Genomic DNA, 20,891 nt, shown 5'->3' on the forward strand with positions numbered 1-20,891 from the left:
TCCAGTAGGTAATCCAATGGAATTTACTGTCTTGTGTCACCGTCCCACATCCCCTCTGTTTTTTCCCGTCTTTTGAACGTCTCTTGTCTAACTCTTAATATTTCCTATCAACCAATTATGTTTATTCCTTTGATTTTTACTGCAAATTTAAATTTTACAATAAAATGTTTGATTAAATAGAGATATTTTAAATTTTTAATCAAGTGGAGCAATATTGCAAAGCCATAATGGTCCACTTGAAAAAAAACAAAATCTGTTGGAGAGCCTATACCGCACACTACTGGACATGCGTGCTTTGAGTGTCTGACTCTGTCGACATTCCAAAAACTAGAGGTGAAAACATGTCATTTTGAACATAACAGTCTTGTGCAGAAAAAATGCCGAAGAAGGAGAAGGGGTGAGTTCGTTTTTTACGTATAAACTTTAAATATTAACTTTTAAAATTTGCTAACTAAGTAGTTCATCTCCAATTACATGTAATTGAGTGATCAAGTCTTGTAGCCTAGCCTAAGATATTAGCTAGTTTATTTCTGATTGTAAAAATGTCTTTTTTCTTATGTGTAACACTTAATCTTACATTTATTTCACCATATTATTACTGGGGTTTTTTTCGATAACAGGCTTCGCTATGAGCAAAAACAAAAAAAGATTTGCGCACAGGACTCAGGGAAAGTTGTAGCATACCGCAGAAATTAATTAACACGTGTTCTATAACAGGCACATCTGTTGCTAACAGGCTATGGCTTATAAAAAACCCTGCCTTCTTGGGACCTTTTTGTGCCACTTTTATGTTTTAAATGGCTGCCATTTCCACTGTGTTCAGTGGAATATAACCGAACTTGCCAAAAGATAGTTTTTTACTGTCAATTTTAATATTTCAGGGTGAATATCTTAAATCAATCTAAAATGGCTGAGCAGCAAAAATCCCCACACCCTCCTTCCTAGGGACCGTTTTGTGCCAATTTACTTCCATTATAAACGCTATTTTTCACGGCAAAATAATTACCGTTCAAGTGATCGTCATGATTTCATTTTAGGTTTCGTTTGGGACTAGGGGCCTTGAGTTGTAAATTTTTTATTTGTCCACCAAGTGGCGCCCTTGTTTCACATTTGACGTTTCACATTATATATGAATATATAAATTTTTTATAGCATTTTTTGGGGTGTGGCACTAAACGGTCCCCAGGGTGAAGGGTGTGAATTGAATTAAAAGAAGGCAGGAGGGAATTTTTTAACATCAAGTGCTGCACATTTTCTTCAGGGGCATTGCATTTCACAAAAACATGTTCAAATAGTACTTGAATAGAAACAAAGTTGATAGTTTTGTAATTAGTGGCACTGATTTAAAATTGTTCTCAATTCATTGAGAATATCATACATATTATTTATAAAATGTTATGATTTCATATTCATCAATGATATAAATGACTTTGTAATGTTTTCTTTTTTACATTTAGAGTCTACCGCTTCAGCTTATTTGGGGTATGTGTTTTTTTCTTCTTTACTTTCATATACATTTTCCATGAAAAATAAAACTGAAAATGCTATATCTTCTGTTTTAGAACAAAAATAAACTGATCACAATCAATGAAATTATTGAAACTGTGGAACAGCTGAAAAAACATGGCATGCAACTGGAGGACCATGCACTTCATAAAGAAGGCCCCTGGGGTCAAGTTTGCCTGACACTTGGTATTCAGAATAATAAAAATAACCGCTACAGAATTTGTGATGCATTTCGTCAGGTTAGTTCTTTTCACTTATTTTTAAAAAATATATATTGTATATATTATATATTCTATATTATTATATATATATATTATTTAGTTAAAATCAAATTTATTAAAAATGTATGCCTGTTCTCTACAGAACTTGTCTATACCAGTCGAAGGGGATTCAGATAATGGACAAAAGCCACCAGAGCAGGTTCCATACATAAAATTCTATGTGTTTGATATCAAATATGTTGGTATACCAAATTTTAGTCAATGTGTTACTGTTGAAATTATCCCTAAAATTTATATTGTTACGGGTAATGTCATTTTCAACAGGAAGAACTATCAGCTGCTGCTTCTCTGTCACCGGTCTTCTCCTTGCAGGAGGATGGACAGCTGTCTCCTGAGCAGGTCAGTCTGTCTGTACTATCATAAATTCTCTTCAACGCTTCCATGTCATTACACTAAAGTTACACCTCTCCACTCATGTAATAGCAACCAGAAGAAGAACTATCAGCTGCTGCTTCTCTGTCACCGGTCTTCTCCTTGCAGGAGGATGGACAGCTGTCTCCTGAGCAGGTCAGTCTGTCTGTACTATCATAAATTCTCTTCAACGCTTCCATGTAATTACACTAAAGTTACACCTCTCCACTCATGTAATAGCAACCAGAAGAAGAACTATCAGCTGCTGCTTCTCTGTCACCGGTCTTCTCCTTGCAGGAGGATGGACAGCTGTCTCCTGAGCAGGTCAGTCTGTCTGTACTATCATAAATTCTCTTCAACGCTTCCATGTCATTACACTAAAGTTACACCTCTCCACTCATGTAATAGCAACCAGAAGAAGAACTATCAGCTGCCGCTTCTCTGTCACCGGTCTTCTCCTTGCAGGAGGATGGACAGCTGTCTCCTGAGCAGGTCAGTCTGTCTGTACTATCATAAATTCTCTTCAACGCTTCCATGTCATTACACTAAAGTTACACCTCTCCACTCATGTAATAGCAACCAGAAGAAGAACTATCAGCTGCTGCTTCTCTGTCACCGGTCTTCTCCTTGCAGGAGGATGGACAGCTGTCTCCTGAGCAGGTCAGTCTGTCTGTACTATCATAAATTCTCTTCAACGCTTCCATGTAATTACACTAAAGTTACACCTCTCCACTCATGTAATAGCAACCAGAAGAAGAACTATCAGCTGCTGCTTCTCTGTCACCGGTCTTCTCCTTGCAGGAGGATGGACAGCTGTCTCCTGAGCAGGTCAGTCTGTCTGTACTATCATAAATTCTCTTCAACGCTTCCATGTCATTACACTAAAGTTACACCTCTCCACTCATGTAATAGCAACCAGAAGAAGAACTATCAGCTGCCGCTTCTCTGTCACCGGTCTTCTCCTTGCAGGAGGATGGACAGCTGTCTCCTGAGCAGGTCAGTCTGTCTGTACTATCATAAATTCTCTTCAACGCTTCCATGTCATTACACTAAAGTTACACCTCTCCACTCATGTAATAGCAACCAGAAGAAGAACTATCAGCTGCCGCTTCTCTGTCACCGGTCTTCTCCTTGCAGGAGGATGGACAGCTGTCTCCTGAGCAGGTCAGTCTGTCTGTACTATCATAAATTCTCTTCAATGCTTCCATGTAATTACACTAAAGTTACACCTCTCCACTCATGTAATAGCAACCAGAAGAAGAACTATCAGCTGCTGCTTCTCTGTCACCGGTCTTCTCCTTGCAGGAGGATGGACAGCTGTCTCCTGAGCAGGTCAGTCTGTCTGTACTATCATAAATTCTCTTCAACGCTTCCTTGTAATTACACTAAAGTTACACCTCTCCACTCATGTAATAGCAACCAGAAGAACTATCAGCTGCCGCTTCTCTGTCACCGGTCTTCTCCTTGCAGGAGGATGGACAGCTGTCTCCTGAGCAGGTCAATCATTAAAAATGCTTTCACATAAGTTATGATTGGTACTAGGATCATTGTTTAAATGACCACTTTATATTACATAAAAAATATATTTTTTAAAAAAAATAAACAATTAAATAAAGAATTTTATCAAATGTTGTAACATTGAATGAAATTTATATTTCATGACACTTCTCAACATTAATGTTTGCTATATATTATGACATTACAAACACTGGTTGTTAATATACTTAAAATACACAAGTATTTCAAGTATATTTACTGATATTACAGTAGTTATGTAACATGGACAAAATGTTTTCTCACAAAATAATTTTTTCCTCTTTTTTAGCCTAACAGCAACTCATCCGATGATGGATTCATAAGAGTCAGGGTCCCACTTGCAACAAAATTTTTTTTCCTGAAAAGGAAAGAATGGACTAATATAAAAAATAAGAGATCCCAAAGAGGATACAAGGGACTACAGTGGACAAATCTGATTTCAGACGGAATACGGACTGTGTTTCCATATTGTTCCTTTGCCTTCAAAAGGCACAGAGTCAAGGCTTTGGACTCAGTAAGAAAGGGCCCTTTCTTCTGGTGTCTGGGTTATTGCAGTTTTGAGGATTGTCCAGTCACTGTCACTGTCACTGTAGATAATGAAGAAGATCTAAAGGCAAAAGTCAATTTTCAAGGTTTCGAGTGTGTGCACAACCACTATGAACTAAGAAGAAGACCTGTAAGAGCTCATAAGAGAGATAAAATTGGCCATGAATTGGAAAAACAATTACCTAGAGCCATGTATCTGGAAAAAATGAGCAAAATGGATGATGATGTTGTGCAATCGGGGTGTAGAGATGAAGTTCCAACTCCTCAAGTGTTGAGAAACATAGCCTTGGAAATCAGAAAGAAAAGTCGTCTTCATCATAATGAGATTATGAGTCTCCAGTTAATGGTGGCAAACAAGAAGAACAACCCAGAGGATGTATTGCAGAAAGTAATGTTACATCCAAAAGGTGTTTTTTTATGGTCTTCCAGGAGTATTGAGATCTTCCAGAGCCGCTGTCGGGAGGACATCGTGTATTTGGATGCTACAGGAAGTATCATGAAAAAAAGAAAGGGTTCGCCTCCTTTCTATGTTTACGAACTTGTAGTAAGAAATCCACGGAAAACATCCTCCCCCCTACCAGTGGCTACATATTTAACCTGTGACCATACCACTGCCTCAGTCAAATATTTTTTGGAAGCATTTCTGACTGATGTTGCAAGGGCCTTTGGGCGCAAAGCCATCCGTTCACCTTTAATGCTTATGTGTGATGGATCTATGGTCCTAATGCAAGCTATCTGTTTAGCTTTTGCAAAAAAAAATCTCTCTGACACAATGAATCATTATTATAACATCGCTTCGGGGAAAGGAAACAAGGAAGACTTCGAGGTTCCAATTCTTCACAGATGCCTTAGTCATGTTATGAAGAATGCTAAGGAGATCTGTAAAAAGTAGTAAGTGTAGTCCTTTTAATACGGTATTCACTTGTTTGTTTTTTTATTATGACATGTGACATGGCATTTCATTTTTCAATTTGGGAAAACATTATTACTGTTTTGGAAACACTTAAAGACAATTTTTTCTTTAACTGCAGTGCACCAAAGAACTACCATCTTGCAATGCACACTTTTGGAGTGTTCACTACTGCGACTTCATTGAAAGACCTCACTGACATGGTGCAAAGTGCTGCAGTTGTTTTTGGGAGTCCATGTAGTGGTGAGAATGTCGAAAAACATTTTCACAACCTTCAGTTGTTCATGCAGAAAGCCAATGTTGATGTTGATGGCAATGACAGAAACTCAAAAGCTGATGAGGACCTGAAGGTAAACCAAAGTCAATTTTTATTAAAACTAAAGGCTAAACTTTTGCCTCTTATATATCTTTTTAAATACTTTGGAATAGCATAATAATCACAAGTCACAAGTAATTTTAAATGTTTTATACAACATAATGTTGGGTTTTTAGATTATAGATATGAAAGATGAGTGTACACAATGTTCAAATCACATAATTATTCTGTTTTGTCTGTTGGCTAGGGAGTCAAGGGAAACAACCTCTTTGGGAGACATTTTAAGAAGCTCATTTCCAACACATCATTGGAGATGGATGGTGAGGCAAACCCTTACTACAGCAAGGGGCTCATGGAGCACATCAGCAAATATCTTCTTCCTTTTTCTGGATTATGGTCTGCAATAATGTTAGGTAAGCCATTTTAAAGTAAAAAAGTAATTAGTTTATAAAATGAAATTACACACATCAATATTATTCAAATCTTCAAAATCCAAAGGTGACCTTGGAAGACATGGCACTGGGAAAATGTATGAGCAGTACCACAACAAATACAATGCCTTAAGAAAGATCAAGAGACAAGTAAGACACCTGATTTTTAGTATATATACATATTTGTGTGGTGTGATTGAGAAACAGTGGGTCCAGAGGAGTCATCTGTATTGCAGATCATACAACATTGCACACAACAATGTGTATCTTTAAAAGAAATCACAATTAATGATTTCTTAATTTGATTTTTCAGAATATCACTGAGAATAATAAAACGCAGGGGATAATGGAGAAGAGCCAGTGGGATCTGAAACATATCCGTCTACGTTCGGGAAGGCTCACCAGGCTGGATGACTTTGTTGTCCAGTATCAAATCAGTCACACAGCGCTGCTGAAGGAGTACGAAGACTCAAAAAGAATGCTTCAAAGAAAGGTTTGCAAAATGACTGGCTGATGTCCATCAATGCTTTGCCGTTTCAAAATGGAACATTACAAAAAAGTGTTCTTGATGTGGTGGGATATTGAGGTGCCCCACATTGTGATGTTATAGCTTGTTTGCACCTGTGTGTCTTACTGGACATTTTTGTGTGTTTTGGTGTATTGTAAATTAAGGAAAATGTTGTCACAGCATTTCACTTGTAATTCCTAAACAATGTTCAATGACTCATATTTTTGGTTCAGAAATTTCGAGTGGACGAAGAAAAATGGAAGGAACGTCGCCAAAAAAAGAAGGGGAGATATGTAACAGTACTCCGCAAGCCATTTCCTTTCAAGAGATCTTCAAAGATGGTATAAAATGTTGCGCAAATTTATCTTTCATATATAAAGACCAATATTTTGCATAACATTTTTTGTATTTCTTGTACACAATATTTATATAGGTTGCTTCCTCTATGGCCCCGAGTTCCCCTGTGCAGACTGCTAAAGTTGAGGATGTCACCTTAGAAAATCCAGAATTACAGGTAGGATTGACAACTGCTAACATAAAGGATTCATCAAAGTAATAGTTATGCCTTCTTTTTCCATAGAAGATCCTTTCCATGACACAGTAATCAGTCATGGACACGTGTATGAAGGTCAAATCTTATGTAGTTACATGTTGATATTCATGTTCAACTCATTCGATGTGAATATCCAGGATTTTGGTTGACTAGTTGTAACCTTAACTTAAGTGGGAGGCACCAAAATTCAAAATGAATGCAGTGATCACATGGTAAATTTTGGGAATAACTAAATAAATAAATATTTTTTCCTCAGTAGAAACTGAATGGGAAAAAGCATTCGGGAACATAGTTAGAGTATGGGAAAATTAACTTTGCAAGTGTTGCCATTACAGCTTTGAGTTTATATAGTTACCAATGCTCAAGGGTGGCTGTAGCTCAGGTGGTAGAGCAGGTCATCTACTGATTTGAAGTTTGTTGGTTTGATTACTGGCTTCTCCTAGTCTGCATACCAAAAATCCAAGATACTAACCATAAATTGCTCTCCAGTGCATCCATCGATTGTGTGTGAATGTTACTTAGAACACACTTAGAAAAATCTGCTTGGGTGAATGCACAAGTTGTGTAAATCGCTTTGAATGCTCAGAAGAGTAGAAAAGTGCTTTATAAGAACCAGTTCATTTACCATTCAAGACTTGGAGTGATACATTTTGAATGAATTTTACAAAGACATATTGTTAATAACAGTCCATAAACTTTTGTTAGAAATAACAAAATCATGTTCAATAGCTGGTAAGATCGTATGTTAAGTGTGTTTTTCTTGAATGAGGAGGTCCTGTCTTTGTGGAAGAAAAGAGACACAGAGGTTGTGGTTTCTGTGCTTCCCTCAACAAACCATGGTACGTCCATAATTATCCGCCACAGTGATCTGCGAACCCTTCGACCACACCTGTGGCTAACAGGCGAGGTATATCAATGATTAATTTAAGCACTCATAACCACAATAATTCGAATGTGTAATGTAATTAAATTAAAAGGACATTATCATGTAATTATTTATCATTAACACAATTTAAAGTATATAAATTACATAGCTTTGTGTTTATGAAAATTCTTTACGTAGGTAATTGAAGGGCTTTTTCATTGTCTGGCAAAAAAGGAGCAAAAAGGGGATCTACATTATGAACCATTACACAGCGGGATTGATTCTGTTTGGTGATCGGACACAGCTTTCTCGCCAAAGCTTGCGGAACGTAAGATGACTGTCCAATGTCCATATAATTATGTCCAAATACATTTAGAAAGAATTACTGATTGAATGCTAATAGAATTCCACAAACTGTAAGAAATACATAAATTTTTTCTGACAGGTAAACTTCGATCAGTACCAGGCCATTGTCACGTTTGTTAACATTAAAAATGTACACTGGAAGTTTCTGGTAAGCAACAATATTATAACTTTAAAGTCTGTGTATTTTTTTAATGACGATATATTAATATTGTTTTAATTATTTATCTTTGCTACAGTTCATCAATGCAGTGAATCACACTGTTTATCTCCTTGATCCTTCCCCAAGTTCATCAGAGGAGGAAGACTCTAAACTCGCTGCACGTAAATTCAGGTACTTAGGCTTCAACACATTTTGTTATATGCAAATAGGCTTTACAAGTTAGTTTACTACAACTGCATTTTTGTAGAAGCTTTTTGTACCTGGCCCCACAATGCGTGTTTCTCTGTTGGCATCCTCTTGGCCAGGTCTCATTTGCAAAATAAATCAGTACGGTTAAATAAAAATTATCAGGTGAACAAATTATTAAGACAATAATTCTGATGGCAAAAGAGCCAAAAGAGACAGGCCAAAAAATAAATCAATAAAAAATAAATAAAATTCTCTTTAATTCTGTAAAATATGTTTTTTTTAAAATTAGGAAATATGACATATACCAAATTGTATAATGCTTTGTAAAATTTTGTGCAGTGATTACTTAAAAATGAGGAGAACCTGCCACGCAAAAACAGAATGGGTGGACATTAAATGGAAGGGAGGTGTCTTGACCCATCCAGTGCAGAAGGATGGCTTCAGCTGTGGAGTATTGGTGGTGATGGTAAGTGATGATAATATACATTTGTATATAATTTCTTACTTGTTTGCCATACCATCATGCCATGTTCAGAAGAATATCCACATCCATAACAGTAGCTGTAATATATATGAATACATCTAATTCTAAATTTCACATGATACTGCACAAATTAAGTATATGGTTAATACTTTGGTGCCCTAAGTCATGCAGATTTTGGGACATACTCTTTTTAGGATTTGCAAATATTAAGGCTGCACAGCGATTGCAGATAGTACTTATACTTTAAAGAGAGCAAGTCACCGTCTGGAATTATTTCCTGTGTCATAATGGTGCATTATCAGTAATCTCATTCTCTCACTGAGCACGCTCTGGTGAATGGCTAGCACATCATGATGCAGGTGGTATGTATTGTCCAGCATTGTGGTTAACTTGGAAAACATCCACATCTCTGACAGCACCTTACGAGACTTATGGGACACCCTGTGGACTCACTTTATTGAGTCTCTGTGGCACTAGCATAACACAGGTTGCGACTCTCCACACCATTTTTATAGAATATACTGAGTATTGCCCAACAGATGTTAAAAGAAGTCAGCTGCCCACACATTGGAAGCAGACTATATCTAATAACTAGTAACTAGAGATGTTCCCTATTTCAGTTATTCATCAGCATCTAAGAATATACTGGCCCTCTGGCCCTTACTGTAGAGTGGAGTGTTATTTTTAACCCTGTCCATTTTGTTCTCTATGTTTACAAGGTATATCACATAGTTATTCATCCACGATGTCCATTTCAACAACTGAGTGTTAGAAGTTACCTGGTGTTCATAAAGACTTAAATCTATTTATTGCTCTTTGTTTTTCATACTGTTTATGCAAGATTATAAACATCAGAAATTTTATATTGAGCAGAATTGTGGGGTTTTTTTTCACAATTAAAATTTTGAGTATTTCTCGGTAGATGGCACGGGCAGTGATGAAAGTATTTCCAGATTTGCCCGTCATGAAATTTAAAACATCAAAAGAGAAAATGGCAGAGGAAAGAAAATTGATGGCTGTGGAGATACTACAAGCATCAGGTTGGTTTGGGGGTGAATAAGAGAGAAAATGTGTGTGTGTATATATATATGTATTTGAATGTATATGTGTGTGTGTGTAGATTGAAATGTATTATTCTGTTAGTAGTATTATTATAGTGCACAATGGCACTTTATGCTGTGGTCTAATCGATAGAAATTTTTAAGTACACTGTTTAACATATGCATAAATTGGCCTTCAAACGAATGTCTATATAATGTGTTTTGATCCTGTATTTTAGTTTTTGACACTAACAGCAACTGTGCCATGTGTTCGCTGACCAAGCCACCTGGATCAGGACCTTCAATGATGAACTGGGTGAGTTGGAGGGAATTTGAATTTCTCAAAAATGTGTAAAAGACTTTGACTATAAATGGGTTTTTTTGCTTTGTCTGTTTAACTTTAAATAGATACAATGTGACGCCTGTCAAAGATGGTACCATGAACAGTGCCTTGACATGACCAACAATGACTTTCAAAAAGCAAAGGAAGAACCGTGGAATTGTCTCCTGTGCTGTTAAACCACAGACTTATTGGATGCTTGTGTCAAAATATTTGAAGACGTACTCTGTTGTCTCCACCAAAGTGATAATTTGAGCAACATAATACGGTGAAACGTTTTCATACATATTTCATTCACATTTCCGTGATGTTCTCATTTACATTTAAAGCACATTTAATGTTATCATGACTGCACCTTTTGTAATTTACAATTTATTCTCCTTGTATCGAGCTGTTCCCTTTTTCTGGGTTTTGTTTTCCAAGATAAACAGATTTACCTATGTTACTTTTATGAAAATAGTTATATTTCATAACATTACAAATACAAAGAAAAGATTGTGTCATTAATATGTAAAGAAAAGAAATCCACTTCAGTAAATTTTAATAAATAAAATCAGAATGACTTGATATTGATATGGTGTCACTGTGGGGTTGTATACTGTTGATCTAAGGTGGAATTACCCTGTGGAAACAAGAATTTTTCATTTTAGAGCATTTTGAATCGTTAGAAGATTAAGTCAAATATCGGCAATTTCAAAGGGCCATTACTATGAAAAGCAAAATCAGAATGACTTGATATTGATATGGTATCACTGTGGGGTTGTATACTGTTGATCTAAGGTGGAATTATCCTGTGGAAACAGGAATTTTCCATTTTAGAGCATTTTGAAATCACAGAAAGTTAGGTCAATTATGGACAATTTGAAAAGTCTTTTATTTTTGAAAACAAAATCAGAATGACTTGATATTGATATGGTATCACTGCGGGGTTGTATACTGTTGATCTAAAGTGGAATTACCCTGTGGAAACAGCAAAATTCTATTTAAGAGCATTTTGAAATCACTGAAAGTTAGGTCAATTGTGGACAATTTGAAAGGGCTTTTATTTTTGAAAGCAAAATCAGAATGACTTGATATTGATATGGTATTACTGTGAAAAAGACTGCGGTTGGAAAGTGTTGATACAAAGTTCAAATAGTATTTGGAAATACGACTTTTGCTTTTAAGAGCATTATGAATTCATTGAAAGAGTAGTTCAAAAATGAAGATTCACAGGGCTTTTACTTTGAAATCCAAAATAAGATGGCCTTGACAGGGCACAATTAGGGTACAAGGCTGTGTCATGTAGATCTAACATTAGAGTTTCTAAAAAAAAAAAAAAAAGGCCTAAATTATATGTTATTATGTTCTTAACATATCTGTTAATTCACTCGAAGTTGGCTTTTATTTTGAAATCTGGTTTCCACATCCATTCCCGTAATACTTTGAATACACAGGGAACGTAAAATCAACTGGAGGCTGGCTTGACTGCAAGTCTCGAATTGGAGGCTGGCTTGACACCAGTCCCCACTTTACTTGTGTTAACCCATAATAAAGTCATTAAAGAACCAAACTTCATGAATGTTTTTTGTGACAAAGAAGTATCTGTTCCAATCACTCTATCAGAGAAAAATCAGAGTTTTAGAAATAACGGGACACTCGGTAGAGCCATTATATTATATTGTTTACAAGTGTATGTAAACTTTTGACCACAACTGTATATATATTCACCCTCAGGTTAAAGTATTATTTTGTGTTGAAGAGTGTATTTATCTATCTATCTATACATCTATAAATAGCTATGTTCAAACCAAAGCAGATAGTTAAATACTATAATTTTTTATAAGCTTAGTTACTCAGGGTTTTTACTGTTCTATTACCTTAATTGTGCAGCACCCGGTCCCCTTATCCTATAGCTGTGGAACTTTAGAACTTTTTCTCTTTATCTTTTTCTAATAAGTTTGTAATAAGTTTCTTTTACTAATATTAAGCTCTAGAGGTGGGAATCACCATACATCCCACGATACGATATTATCACAGTACTTAACGCACGATACGATATTATTGCAATTTTTTTAAATATTTTGCGATATTCAGATTCTGTACATAAAGGTAAACTTTATCAATATTCATATCTAATATCAAAGTCTCACACTCAGTCTTTCTCTCATTTCAGTCAGTTTTATTGTTGACAAACTGAACAGTTTGTATTACAGTCTAGTCCAACTTAACTGAATGCAACCATCTGGTACAATTATAGCTATTCTGAACTATGCAATTTCTGAAAACTATGAAGCCCATTCAGCAACTGAAGAATTTGAAAGTAAATTAAAACAAAATATAATTTTACATTAAATAAAAAAGTCCATCCATCCATTTTCATCCGCTTTATCCGAGGCCGGGTCGCGGGGGCAGCAGCCTAAGCACAGAGGCCCAGACCTCCCTCTCCCCAGCCACCTCCTCCAGCTTATCCGGGGGAATACCAAGGCGTTCCCAGGCCAGCCGAGAGATATAATCTCTCCAGCGTGTCCTGGGTCTGCCCCGGGGCCTCCTCCCGGTGGGACATGCCTCGAACACCTCGCCCAGGAGGCGCCCAGGGGGCATCCTTGTCAGATGCCCGAACCACCTCAGCTGACTCCTTTCGATGTGGAGCAGCAGCGGCTCTACTCTGAGCCCCTCCCGGATGGCCGAACTTCTCACCCTATCTCTAAGGGAGAGGCCAGCCACTGTCGTGATTCGTTCGTTGGATCAGAGGAGAAAACGCAGACTGCTCCAGTTTCAGGTGTCAATAATAGTGATCTTTATTTATTACATACTTCCAAAAAGAAGCACGGGAAGACAAAACATACAACACAAAGCAAACAAGAACAAATCTTCCTCGGGCGGGGAGCCCCACTTCCTTATATTATCATGATGACGTCACACAGTTAGATCTTACTGGAAATGATGTCCACTCTCCTCACTAGCCAAGACTACCTTATATAGACATCAGGATAAGATTCTAAGAGAAAAACAAGTGTGTATTTTGTGTATTTTTGTGAAGCTGTGAGTCCTAACAACAGGATGTCCTAACACGACCTTTCTGTTCTTATTAAGTGTGTATGTGTATGTGAACGTGCATGTATTATATAAAGTGTTGTGCAAGTTACTTTTGGGTCTGACTACGTGCAAAACTGAACATAGACGTTTCAAGGCCCAACAGGCTTCTCCTGTTCAGATGGTGATACAATGCTGTGCGGACCATTTTAGACTGATTATAAGATGATGATGAGCATACACCAATATACACTTAGATTAACATAGATATAACATCAGAGATTATGCTGTCATCAGATTCAACAATGATAAATGATTACTCAATGATGGTTATGATTATGTTATGATTATGAACTTTCATCATAAGAATACAAAATAAAATATCTGTTTTCCACACTCCTCCTCTTTGGCCATTGGCCAACCTTTACCCAATATTGTGTCACTCCTCCGTCCAGGCGGCTTCCCTCAAAGGCATCATATACCCCGGACCAGCTGAAACAGCTGAACCAGAGTCTAGAGCTCTGCTCACCAGTTTTACCAATACCCGCCTCAACAGAGGAATGAGACAACATCCGATCATCAATATACCTAGAAAAACTACAAGAGAAAACATTGCAGACATAAACACTCCACGCCATTGCCCAAAAGTCGAAGTGATCCAGTCTCCCAGTCCCGTATCCACGCCAGATTGCTCGTGCATAGTTTTAGATAACGTTTTTAGACTCTCCAGCGCTCTGGTGACCGTCCCATCGGGGGCAGTATTGTTAGGAATGAAAGTGCAACAAACCTCGCCGAACATCGCACATACCCCTCCCTTTTCCGCTAAAAGCATGTCTAGCGCCATTCGATTTTGGATTCCCATTAGCGACGTCGGACCTAATTGCTCCGCAAGGCCTTCCACTGCGTCCCTAGTGAGATTAGAGAGTCTCAACACATTATAATGGACATAGTTAATGCGATCAACATTTTTATTTGGAGTTACCCACAGAAACACACTTTCAAAGCCGGCCGCTATTTGATTAACTAACTTATACTCATCTGGAACTCCCCTGGGAACTCCTATTGAGTCAATCCAGGTGGGCGAGTCCCATCTTGGATCATACCTGTGCATACCTCCTGTGCTTCTTCTTTGTCTGGCTGTCATCGACGCATTGGTGCCCTTCTGTGAAGCTGTCCCTTGTCTACTCCCCATAAGCATCAACGGTGCACCTAAGCGCACCAAAGCACATGTTCCCACACTCCCCAAGGGAACCTGTACCAAAAGAGTGTATTGCCCACAATAATAATATAGCCCACCCCTGGCCCAGGTGCCTATAATTGTGTTTGGGTCACTTACATTATTGGTAGTCCTGCCTGGAATCGTCCTCTGACACCAATTTGGATCAATCCTCCCTACCGTGTACTTCACTCTATCTGTGGAGAACTCAAAACATGTATAATTATCTCTTTTAGGTGTGAATGAGCCTGGTAGTGTACGTTTATCAATTGGCGGGTATAAACCTGACAAAGTAGTGCAGTCACCTGTGTTCGCTGCCTCTCTCGTTAATCTCAACATGCACTCATAACCCCACTTATCCTCTGGATACAGAGGAGCGGGTTCAGTAAACAAACGAGGTCTAGCGGTAGCACAAGCAACACAATCAACCACTTCTTGCTCCTTAGCATTCTGAGCCACCCAATCTAACCAAAGATTCCTATCACCAAAACCTGTGGCGCGCTCGATTAACTCTTGAGGTTTTAATCTAGTGTAATCAGTGGCAACAAACCGTTTCTCCTCCGAGACCTTGTAAGTAATTGACTCTAAGGGATCTACTTGCTCTGTGTGGTTCACTACCGAATCCTCCCCAATCGATGGCGATCTGGGATTGAATAAGTTCACCCTAATTAACCCATAGGGATCTGTCCCTGTTTTATCTACCCCTATGACCAGATAAAATGCACCTCCGTCAAACCCTGATTCCGGGAGCTCACTCCATGGTCCTAGGGAAAGAGTGATAGGGTTATTAGCAACAGAAAAATCTCTCTGAATGGCTATCCCTTCAAGAGCCTTTGGCACCGTTGGTTGCCAGCCTACTCCTGTCCACGCCACTACATCCTCCCAAGAACACCACTGATCTGTCACATAAGTGTAAACACCTCCTTCTGCATCTTGTGGGCCCCACACCGACTTACGGAAGCACACCATTGGGTGATAACAAACCCACACAGCATAGTTTCTCCACTTGCTACCGTCTCCTGAACATTTAATGATCTCGCACAGGTCAAATGTGAAAGACGTTGTAGAGCTATTAACATACCCAAACTCGACCCCGCCATTAGCTTTGAGACATTCATCGTTCCCACCTGAACCAACCGCCCGCTCGAAGCGCGTGGATCGACCTCGGCGTCTGGGCAATTCACCTGTCTGCCAAAAAATAAACAAACATATTATAACACTTATCACTGACAACCCCCCCGTTAATTTCCAATTTTCCCACAACTTCATGGTCAAAGTTCCCAGGCTCTTTTTACTTTTACTTTAAACTTTGTGATAAAAATATATGGTTACAAGAATGAGAGTATAAACTTCTGAGTATAAAAATACGTGGTTAACATACAAAACTATTGCGATTCCTTTAAACTATCAAATTTTTAGACTAGAGCCCTAGCCTATTAGGAGCCTGGAATCAATTACTGCTTGGCGTGTGTTGCTCCTCTTCTTTTCTTCACCTCACCCTAGGTTAGACTACTAGGGAGGATCGTGGCACAGGGGGAGAGGATTATTCTGCCTCTATGTTCCCCCCTGTGTTTGTTGGGGTGGAGCTTAGCTCCAGTAAGCTCTCGTCCGCGACTGCACACTGAGACCAATGGAACCAGGTCTCTCCTTTTCCCTTCAAACGGACGGCACTGGTGGTACGGGCAATTACTTCGAATGGTCCAGTCCACCTCGGGTCTCGCCACTTCCGCTTGATGACCTTCAGCCACACCGCCTTGGCGTCAGGGACGGATTGGTCCTCTGCTTTCACCCCCTCTCCAACCTGTTGTGTGAAACTAGACACAAGAGCTTTTAATTCTTTCCAACATTCAATATGTTTTCTGTTACTTTTTATACTTTCTTCCGCCGGGACTGTTGTCCAAGGACCTGGAAACTGTCGTCCTGTCAACAGCTCATATGGTGTGAAACCTGTGGATTGGTTAACACAACATCTTATTATCATCAATGCAATAGGGAGTGCTGCCACCCAATTCAGCCCCGTCTGAGCAGAAATTTTAGCGATCTTATTCTTCAGGTTTAGGTTCATTCTTTCTACCTTTCCCTGCGACTGAGGATGATACACAGTGCCAAATCTATGTTGTAACCCCAGCTTCTGCTCTACTTCTGCCAAATCTTTATTTTTGAAATGCGTACCATTGTCTGACCTAATTCTCTTAGGAAAACCATGCCGGGGGATGTAATGATTGATTAAACACTTAATCACACTTTTTGCATCCTCCCTCTTTGTTGGCCAGGCTTCAGGCCATCCTGTCAAAGCATCCACACTTACCAGTAGATATCGAACTCCTCCTGGTCCCACATCGATCATGTCTGTGAAATCAATGACAATCTCTTCCCCTGGTCTTTCTGGAATGGGGAACTTACCTGCCTCCGGTTTAATTACTGGCTTTGGATTGTGCCTCCCACAGATCAGACACGTCCTGACTTTCTCCTTAATCATATCCCTCAAAAAGGGATGCCACCAATGGCACAGATGTCTTCCCATCTGGGCCACCCCGATATGACCAAGCCCATGCGCTTCGGCAATCTTCTGTTTTGCCAGTCTGGCCGTCAACACTGGTCGTCCGTCAGGTCCTCGCCAGAGACCTCCCTCTTCCCAGGCTCCTCGACTCTTCCAGATCCCCTTCTCTTCTGGGGCCGCCTCCTCTTGAGCCTTCCTGGCTTCCTCCAACATGTTAACTCCTTGTTCTTCTTCCACGGTTATTTGCACCATCTGTCGTAGTGCTCTGTTGTAGCCTGCTGCCTCTTTCGCCGCTCGATCGGCTTCCTGATTTCCTCTGGCCACCATGCCTGTCCCTGAGGAGTGACCTTTACATTTTATGATACTCACCTCCTCTGGATCTCCCAAGGCCTGCTCAAGTTCCTCCATTTCCTTTTTATGACAGATTGGTGCATTCTCAGCTGTCCTGAATCCTGCTCTTCTCCATTGGGCCAGTTCCACATGGACTGCTCCAAAAGCATAAGCTGAGTCCGTGTAAATGTTGACTCTTTTTCCTTTTGCAAGCCTTAGTGCCCCACTTAGAGCAATTACTTCTGCTCTTTGGGCTGACTGTTGCCCTTCAAGTCTTCCCGCCTCCTTTACTTCAAATTCGGCGTCTCTTCTGCAAACTACCGCGTAGCCTGCTTTCAGTCCTTCCTCATCTCTGTAGCAGCTCGCGAACAAGACCCCGAGATACTTGAACTCCTCCACTTGGGGCAGGAACTCATCCCCGACCCGGAGTGGGCACTCCACCCTTTTCCGGCTGAGAACCATGGCCTCAGATTTGGAGGTGCTGATCCTCATTCCCGCTGCTTCACACTCGGCTGCGAACCGCTCCAGTGCGAGCTGGAGGCCCTCACCCGATGAAGCCAACAGAACCACATCATCCGCAAAAATCAGAGATGAGATTCTGAGGCCACCAAAGCGAAAGCCCTCCGCCACTTGGCTGCGCCTAGAAATCCTGTCCATAAAAATTATGAACAGAACCGGAGACAAAGGGCAGCCCTGGCGGAGCCCATCACCCACCGGGAACGAGTCCGACTTATTGCCGGCAATGCGAACCAAGCTCTTGCAACGGTTGTATAGGGATCGAATGGCCTGTAGCAATGGGCCAGACACCCCATACTCCCGCAGCACCTCCCACAGGACACCCCGAGGGACACGGTCGAATGCCTTCTCCAAGTCCACAAAACACATGTAGACTGGTTGGGCAAACTCCCATGCACCCTCAAGTATCCTCGAGAGGATAAAGAGCTGGTCCAGTGTTCCGCGACCAGGACGAAAACCGCATTGTTCCTCCTGTATCCGAGGTTCGACTAGCGGACGAACTCTCCTCTCCAGCACCCTGGCATAGACTTTCCCAGGGAGGCTGAGGAGTGTGATCCCCCTGTAGTTGGAACACAGGGTGTGTAATGATAATGTTCTCTTTATAATTTGGGGGAAAAATGCAGTAAGATTAGACTGAAGAAGTCACTTCGATGATTGACGAAACTTTTCTCCCACTGAAAAAGCTACGTCCAGATGAATGGAATCAAGTTTTTCAGTTTGACATAAAAAGGATGATTGACAATTCATCAAGACATATAAATGACTATGTGTTATACCATTATAGAGACCTAATACATTTTTTATGAAAAGTTAAGTATTTATGGATAAGTTGTTTGATGTGCACAAGATTGTTACTTTCAAATTTAATTTGTGAATACTAATAACTCAATTTGACATCAGTCTAATCGACCACAATCAATAATTAATTAGCTTGGAAAAGCTGTAAAAAGGATGAATAGTTTAAAGGGAACAGAAAAAGTTTTCAGCATAACAGAATACATAAGCCTTAGTTTTGCACAAAAAGTTCAAACATAAAAATTCACATTGTAAGCACCAGACGTCTGCTTTATATTTTTTATTTACAATTGAGTTCATGTTTCTTTTATAATTCATAGATTCATTACATAAGTCATCTTTTCAGGATTAATAAATGTGAAAATATATGTGTTTACATAAAGTAATTTTAAGTCACTGTTTTGGGATTTGAACCTAAAAGGGGGTACCTCTCACTTTAAGTATGTAAGTGCAATAGTAGCATGAAACCCTGTGTGAGAGGGAAGGGGAGGAGCATGGACATAGAGGTTAGGAGTCTCACGGTTTTCTGACCGTGTGCACAGCTAGTTCTGGATAACTGCTATTTTTTGGAACTTTCATGCTTTTTTAGGAAGGAGTTCATTGTTACATCTTCAGTTTGTAATAAATAAACAGTCTTCAAATCATAATGCAACTGGAAGCATTTCTTTTGGAAACCAGGAACACGCGTCAGCCATAGACTCTCCTTTTTTGAACTTGGTTTATTGGAAATTACCCTACACACATGTTATTCTCATGTAACCCTCTGCATGTTTCCGAACTGTGTCTGAATGACATAGCAGCAACTCTAGTGATCATGATGTTATGACTTTTTTTTGGGATTGATGCCCCAGAGACAATCCAGCACATTTGTGCTACATCTTTGTATGAAAAGTGCTTTATAAATAAAGATTGATTGATTGATACACACACACACACACATAGATGATAAATGGACTGATTTATATATATTGCTTTTCTACTCAACCAGAGTACTCAAAGCTCTCTGAGTCAGTGTCGTGTCGTCCCTCAAGCTGTGTGTTTCCTTGTGTGCCTCTCTGCAAAGTGTGAGTTTATATTTTCCAAGTTTAGTTTAGTATGCTCATTTTCTGTGACCAACAAATAAAGCTGTGATTTTGAGTTCATCCCCTGAGTCTGTGAGTCCTGCATTTTGGGTCCAACTCCTGCCTGCCGCACAGCGATTCATGACACCCAGTAGCAAATATGAATAATTTATATTTGATTGATACGATATTGAAGCACAAGGTAGGCAGTGCTAAAGGTATTGGTGGTGGATTTAACTGACATTTTAGATTAAATGTTAAAATCTGCGTGAAAATGTGAAGGAAAAAAGTGTAACATCCGAAAAGCAAAACATAGAAATTCCTTTTGTGAAACAGCATAATTGAAATAAAAACAAATAACAATCTAAATGTACCCTGCTCAAAGACTTGAATTGGTGTACTGTAGGTGGCTAGAGCCATATGCGTTTGCCCTTCAAAAAACAACGGTTTCTGTTTTTTGTGCCTCCATCCATTAATGCAATATGTCTCATGTTAGGTGTTATTATTAACCACTACACTATGGACTTACCACTACACTACAATTTATAGAAAACAATACATTCATGTGTAAATGATTGTTTAACCATGTAATCTAAACATTAATACAATTAAAAAAAATGTAACTTTTGAATTCATAACAATATATGTAACATCAAAGAAATCATGTAATTTTGTTTTGAAATACGTACCAAAGCAGATGAGTTCTCTCCGGAGGTCCCACTATCACCTTCAACATCGATATTTTTTGGTTTGTGTATGACTTCCATGGTTCTCTGTTTAATACACATGTAGTAATTACATTTTCATCTATCTGTAATGTAAAACAGTATCCTTCTACCTTGTTATACTTAGGTGTGCCTGTGCAAGGCCAAATTTTTATTATTCATCCACTGTTCTTCATGTCTAAACAAACTTCTGTTGCTCACTCAACTTTTGCTCTGTAATTAATTCAGAGCTTAAAAAATGTTTGCCACTCTCCTTGATAAATACTAAGTCCAGAGTAGTATTCAGACTCTAAACATAGATATCATAGAGTGCTTACCTTTTGGTAGTGCAGAGCAACATGATTAAGTTTT

General features: G+C 39.1%; 2 protein-coding genes across 2 annotated transcripts; both read left to right on the forward strand.

Moving 5' to 3' along the window:
* Positions 1-4,361: 4,361 nt before the first annotated feature.
* LOC146693311 (uncharacterized) lies at positions 4,362-6,201 on the forward strand. The gene is made up of 4 exons (XM_085429625.1): positions 4,362-5,111; positions 5,252-5,480; positions 5,694-5,859; positions 6,191-6,201. Exons 1-4 carry the CDS (start codon positions 4,411-4,413, stop codon positions 6,199-6,201), a joined length of 1,107 nt encoding a protein of 368 aa, XP_085285751.1. The 5' UTR covers positions 4,362-4,410.
* A 1,524-nt stretch (positions 6,202-7,725) lies between these two features.
* LOC146693312 (uncharacterized) lies at positions 7,726-10,561 on the forward strand. The gene is made up of 8 exons (XM_085429628.1): positions 7,726-7,892; positions 8,041-8,131; positions 8,249-8,317; positions 8,406-8,500; positions 8,858-8,984; positions 9,925-10,042; positions 10,282-10,358; positions 10,451-10,561. Exons 2-8 carry the CDS (start codon positions 8,060-8,062, stop codon positions 10,559-10,561), a joined length of 669 nt encoding a protein of 222 aa, XP_085285754.1. The 5' UTR covers positions 7,726-7,892; positions 8,041-8,059.
* The last annotated feature ends 10,330 nt before the right edge of the window (positions 10,562-20,891 follow it).

The sequence above is a fragment of the Copadichromis virginalis genome, linkage group LG14 (assembly GCF_057382275.1).
Source record: "Copadichromis virginalis isolate Kocher_CV1m ecotype Utaka linkage group LG14, C_Virginalis_male_GT1.1, whole genome shotgun sequence".
Classification (NCBI taxonomy): Eukaryota; Metazoa; Chordata; class Actinopteri; order Cichliformes; family Cichlidae; genus Copadichromis; species Copadichromis virginalis.

Coding starts and splice junctions, on each gene's coding strand:
- LOC146693311 (XM_085429625.1), top strand. CDS start 4,411: ATGTATCTGGAAAAAATGAGCAAAATGGATGATGATGTTGTGCAATCG. Junction 5,112..5,251: donor AAGGAGATCTGTAAAAAGTA/GTAAGTGTAGTC, acceptor CTTTAACTGCAG/TGCACCAAAGAACTACCATC. Junction 5,481..5,693: donor AAGCTGATGAGGACCTGAAG/GTAAACCAAAGT, acceptor TCTGTTGGCTAG/GGAGTCAAGGGAAACAACCT.
- LOC146693312 (XM_085429628.1), top strand. CDS start 8,060: ATGAACCATTACACAGCGGGATTGATTCTGTTTGGTGATCGGACACAG. Junction 8,132..8,248: donor CTCGCCAAAGCTTGCGGAAC/GTAAGATGACTG, acceptor TTTTTCTGACAG/GTAAACTTCGATCAGTACCA. Junction 8,501..8,857: donor CTCGCTGCACGTAAATTCAG/GTACTTAGGCTT, acceptor AATTTTGTGCAG/TGATTACTTAAAAATGAGGA.